Here is a 5674-nt window from a genome sequence, read left to right on the forward strand (position 1 = left end):
ATCTCTAGTTCTTCCTGTTTGTTCCCCATGCTGTGTGCATTGGTGTACAGGCATTTCAGAGAGGTGATYGAGCATGCAGGTTTCCCAGGAGGGGTAGAAGAGGATCCTCCATAGCCACATCCCATGCGAGGATGGGGCAGCACTCTGCACTTCCCCTCATTGAACATCAGGAGGGTCCTCTCTGCCCATCTCTGCAGCCTGTTGAGGGCCCTCTGAGGGGCAGCACAACCCTCTGGTGCATCAGCAGCCRCTCTTCCCCGTTTTTGACCATCAGCAAACTTGCTGAGGGTGCACTCTGGCCTGTCATCGAGGTCACCRAGGAGTAAGTTGGGCAGGATTGGAGCCAGGATTGACGCCTGGGCTACACCACTAGCTACAGGCTTCCAGCAAGACCTTGCGCCACCCATCACAGCCCAATGAGCTCTACCATTCAACCAATTTTCAGTGCACCTCCCTGCCCACTCATCTAGCCCACACTTCCTCAGCTTGCCTGGGAGCATGTGATGGGAGACAGTGTCAAAAGCCTTCCTGAAGGCAAGGCAGACAACATGCACTGCTCTCCCCTCAGCTACCCAGCCATGCATTCCAGCAGAGAAGGCTAGTGGCTTGCTTAAGCATGGTTTCCCCGTGGTGAACTCAGGCTGACTGCTCCTCATCACCTTCTTCCTCTTCACATGCTTGGCAATGGTCTCCAGGAGGAGMTGCTCCAGCACCTCCCCAGGCATGGAGGGGAGGCTGACTGGCCTCTAGTTCCCTGGGGCCTTCTGCTTGCCCTTTTGCAAGACTGCAGGGACAGTTGCTTTCTTCCAGGCCTCAGGCACCTCAGCCCCTCATCACCAGCACCTTTCCTGGATGATTCAGAGTGGCCTTGCAGTGCCATCAGCCAGCTCCCTCAGCACTCGTGCCTGTATCCCAGCAGGACCCACGGACTTGTGCATGTCCAGTTTGCTTAAGTGATCTCTAACCACGTGCTCCTCCACCGCGGGAAAGTCTTCCTTTCTCCAGCCTTTCTCCCTGCTCTCCAAGGAGCAAGGTGCCTTTGTGACTCCGTGGCCAGAGAGATGGGCCAGAGAAATAGGAGGCCTCAACTCCAGTACTCTCAGCCCTTGCCCTTCCAAAGGCAGCCAAGGTGCCCTGCCTCCTCAATGGCCTTCCCTCCCTCTCAGCCCACTCCACCTCCCGCAGCCACCAAGGCCAGACACATGTGGCCAAGCTGCTTGCCACCTGGCCAAGGCCTGCCCGGAGCACGGAAGGTCTTGGGCAAGGTCTTGCCAACAGCTGCTAACAACACAGCCCCCACCGCTCCCTCCCCAAAACCAGCCCCCGCAGAAAGGCAAAGCAGGAGCAAGCCAAGGAAGAAATGGGGGAGCTGCCAGCACAGTGGAGAGCAGCTGACAATTTTATTCTCTGGGGTACTGGGTGCTGCTGCCATTGCTTGGGGCTGGCACAGGGCTCGTGTGGCGGAGTCTTCAGGGCCGGCGGTAGGGATTTTGGGAGTGGTGGGATACCCTGGAGCGGCCTCGCCTTCGCTCTGGCCCTGTCTGGCGCGACCGGCTGCGGGTCTCAGAAGCCGCGGAGCTGGAGGACGCCGCCAGTTCTGCCTCGCTGCTGGTGCTGGGGCCGGCCAGCTCGGACTGCGCACTGGAGGCTGTAAGGGGAGGCACGAAGGTCAGCAGCACGGCCCCATGCCGCCCGGGTCCGCACAGCCCAGAGCAGTGCCCCCAGCCCTCCTGCGGGCAGAGACACTCGGCCAGCGCTGCCCTGAGCATCTGCTGCCAGGCCTTGCCTGGCCCCTGGCCCCAGCCCGCGGGCCTCTGGCCGCTTTGCCTCTTACCGGGACCCAGACCAGCACACTCATTGCATTCCCAGCTGGCGGTGGCATTTCCCAGGCCCGAGCAGCGCCGATGGGCCCCTTTGGAGGCACAGGAGGAGCACAGCAGCAGCTCCCACAGCCTGGCAAAGCAAACGGGTTGGTTGGTGGCGGTGGCAGCCAGGGCTGGCATGGATGTCAGAAGGCACCCAAAGACCAAGGGACCGGAGCAAGGCAGTGCCCGGCACAGCTCTTGTGCAAAGTCCCTGCTCCCACAGCCCTTGGGGGGACCAAGAGCCCACGCAGAGCCCCAGCAGCACCCGCCACTGCTTACAGGACCCCTTGGGCAGCTCTAGCAGGGGGCAGCCCCCCTGCCCTGGCAGCTCGGTGGCCCCCTGCCAAAGGGCTGTCCCTTTCCCTCTCCCCCATTCCCACCAGGGCGTCTCTCCATCTCCTCCCACGACCTGCTGACTCTGACAACACTGCAGCAGCGCTGCTGCAAAACTGCCACTTTGGTGACATACCCCCTTGGCTCTGCCTGCTCCCTGCCTTGTGCGTAAAGGCACCGGCCGGCGTCGCAGCAGTTGTGCCGCTGGTATAAATCTCGGTAGCACCCGCCTTCCTCCCAGCCTGGTCTTCTGCAGGAGAAGAAAAGGAAGGGAAAGTGAGGAGCCTCCCCTGCCCTCGCGTCAGGCACGTGCAGGACGTCCCTGCTCTCCTGGCCCCCTGCCCCGCTGCAAACTCCCTGGGGAAGCAGGGCCCAGACTCGCCACAGCCCCACAGGCCACCACTGCCTCAGGAGCCCTTGGCATGGCACAGCGCTGGCACCCTTCTGTCTTGGGAGCGGGCCACAAGGGCAGCAGGAAACCAACCTGAAGGGGATTGGGATCCCCATTTTAAACATCTCCGGCAGAAACTTCCTGCATTTTTTACACAGCGGACACTGGAAGCAGGAAAAGCCGGCTTGCCCAGCCTGTCCCTGCAGGAGACACACGCAGCATTAGCGGGGTGCTGCGGCTGGCCACCAGCCGTGCCCACGGGGCCAGGGAAGGGCCTCCTACCTGGATGCAGCCCCAGTGGAACCAGGCCCCCTTGCATGCCGGGCACACCATGGTGCTGTAGGAGATTTGGTCATCCACGGGCTCCAGGCAGATGATGCATGTTGTTTCTGCCTCGGGACGTGCCAGCACTGTCTGGTCCGGGCGGTGCTCCCAGCAGAAGGACCCGGGGGGAGCAGGGAAGAGAGGGGCGAGGCAAGGAAGCACCGAGGCCTTGCACGCTGCCACAGAGGAGGGCAATGGGGGCACAAAGGAGCCCTCCATGGCCTGGCTCTGGCAGCTGCTCGCAGGCGTCGCTGTGGGGCAGGCAGGCAGCTTGCTTGGCTGCTTGGCCAGAGCTGGCACGAGGGCGTCGCGGCAGGGAGGCTGCAGCACCAGGGCCGGCAGCCCTTACCTGCACGGCGCAAAGAACTGCGTGATGCAGCCCTGCTTGGAGGTGCAGGGCAGGTGGAACGTGCGGCTGCAGCCCTTCCCCTGGCAGCTGATGGCGGCGCCCCGCTCGCTGCAAGCAAAGCGGTGCTGCAAAGAGCACAGCAGACGCGTCAGGCACAGGCACTGTGCCTCCACGGCCAGCCCCACAGCTCCAGCAAAGGCACAGAGACCTGGGCCCTGTGGGCTCACATCCCGCACAGCCACCTCACGCACGAGCTTGCTGCCTATGCTGGAGCTGCTGCAGAGTTCCTGGGAGCAGCAGTGTTGCCCAGAGCTGGTTGCAAACACTGGCGTTTCTTGCACATGCCACAGGTTAAGCTCCTCCGAGTCTCGCCATGCACAAACCTCCCCATCCTGGACATGTCCTCACCTTCTGGGCTGCACTCTTTATTTTCCATTTGATGTCCACGGGCATGAACCCGCAGATTCCCTGCTCCCTGCTCCTGCGCTGGAACAGCCAGCTGGCAGAGAACTGCAGAACACAGAAATGCAGGAGCTCAGTAGGTGGGTGAGGCACGGACCGTTGCTGGGGGAAAGCTGGAGGGAGCCCCAAGGGACGCTCACCAGGCAGTTCTCATGCACACAGAGCCCTCTCTTCTCATGCTTTGGCCCACAGATGTCCACATTGACATCTGCCCGGCAGCACAGCATGCAAGCTGGAGGGGAGAGAGCAAATGCCACCACCACTGAGCACCCCACCAGGGCCTGGGGACATGTCCCTGAGTGACTCCCCCAAAGCCTTGTTCTGTCCCAGCCTTGCTGGGGAGACAGGGGGTGGCACTCAGGGCTGGAGCTGCTGCAAAGGCACTCTGGGGTTTGCAGAGGATGGGGGCATGGCCGGGAGGGGGGTCCCAGCAGGCGCCCGTGCCCAATCTGGGCACCCCTGGCTCAGGAGAGCACAGGCTCTGCAGCAGGCCACTTGGGAGCTCCTGCCACCACTCACAGACCGCTCCAACACCACCTGTGCTGCGCCACGGGCTGCAGGGAGCTGTGGGCATGGACACAGCGCCCCCACCCTTCTCTCGCGAGTCGGGAGCCTTTCGCTTCATCGCGAACACAGGGTCAGTTGACAGAGTGCTCTGGAGAGCCCCGGCCACCGCAGCGCTGAGGTTTCTCTTCCACACGCTCCTCTGCTGACCCTGAGGGAGAAGCGGGACCAGTGTGAGCTTCCAGCATGGCACCCAGAGCCTCCAGGCACGGGTACCCACTCGTCCCTGGGCAGCCCCGTGCCAGCCACTGCCTGCCCGCCCTCCGTCCCTGCCCTCCTCTCCCCTCCCCTCACCTCAACAGCTTGCTCGGAGGTGCTGCCTCCCAACTTGGCAGCTGCCTGAGCCGCCCAGCTCCTTCCAGCCTGCCTTGGGTGGCTGTGTCACAGAGCAGCGCTGTGACACAGGCGCTGATGTGGGGGAAGCTCGCGGGCCAAATACGGGCATGAGAGCCCTCGGCTACCTGTGTGCACTGTGACATGGCCACCGCCTCACAAGGGCCCAGGCAAAGTGCCACGGTGGGGCCCGAGCCCTCGGCTAGTGAGGCAAAGAGGCCGGTGGCGCTTGCAGCCGGCACCTCTAGTGCCCAGGCTCCCCTTTGGGGCTCCCTCTGGGCCTGAGTCAGGCTGCAGAGAATCACAGAATGGCTGCAGCTGCAAGCCACCTCTGGAGATCATCTAGTCCTACCCCCCTGCTCAAGCATGGTCACCAAGAGCATGTTGCTCCAGACTTTTTCCCTCGTCTGTAGCGGCTTGGATTCCCAAGTGTCATTCTTAGTAGGAAAGAATGAGATAAAAAATGCATTCAGTACTTCTGCCTTTTCTGTATCCTTTGTCACCAGGGCGCCTGCCTCATTCAGCAGACCCACATTTCCTTTTGTCTTACTTGTGTTACTGATGTATCTAAAGAAGCCCTTCCTGTTGTCCTTGATATTCCTTGCCAAATTGAACTCCAAGATGAGCTCGACCTTCCTAGCCCCATCCTTGCATACTTAGACAACATCCCTGTATTCCTTCTAGCTTACCTGTCCCTGCATCGACCTCCTGTACACTTCCTTCTTCTATTTGAGTTTTGCCAGGAGCTCCTCGTTCACGCATACATGTCTCCTGTCCCCTTGGCTTGACTTCTTGCTCATTGGGATGGACTGTTCTTTAGCTTGAAGAAGTGATCTGTGAATATCAACAAGCTATCCAGTGCCCTTCCTCCTTCTAGAGCCTTATCCCATAGGATTCTTCCAAGCGGGTCCCTGAAGAGGCCAAAGTTTGCTCTCCTGAAGTCCAGCGTTGTGATCCTGCTTTTTGTCCTGTTCCCTTCACACAGGATCGTTAACTCCACCATCTCATGGTCACTGCAGCCAAGTTTGCCTCCAAACTTCCCATCTCCAATCA

The 5674-nt window shown here is 61.0% G+C and overlaps 1 protein-coding gene across 1 annotated transcript; it reads right to left on the minus strand.

Moving 5' to 3' along the window:
• Positions 1-1508: 1508 nt before the first annotated feature.
• Positions 1509-5383, minus strand: LOC112962926 (PHD finger protein 7-like; the record flags this gene model as incomplete). The annotated part of the gene is made up of 8 exons (XM_026059511.1): positions 5311-5383; positions 3865-3956; positions 3671-3772; positions 3263-3387; positions 2872-3148; positions 2683-2789; positions 1835-1953; positions 1509-1648 (listed from the first exon to the last, which is right to left on the minus strand). Coding segments are annotated over exons 1-8 (1035 nt in total), but the record flags the coding sequence as incomplete, so codon positions are not given.
• Positions 5384-5674: the final 291 nt, after the last annotated feature.

The sequence above is a fragment of the Apteryx rowi genome, unplaced genomic scaffold (genome assembly GCF_003343035.1).
Source record: "Apteryx rowi isolate R43461 unplaced genomic scaffold, aptRow1 scaffold_1584, whole genome shotgun sequence".
NCBI classification, from domain to species: Eukaryota; Metazoa; Chordata; class Aves; order Apterygiformes; family Apterygidae; genus Apteryx; species Apteryx rowi.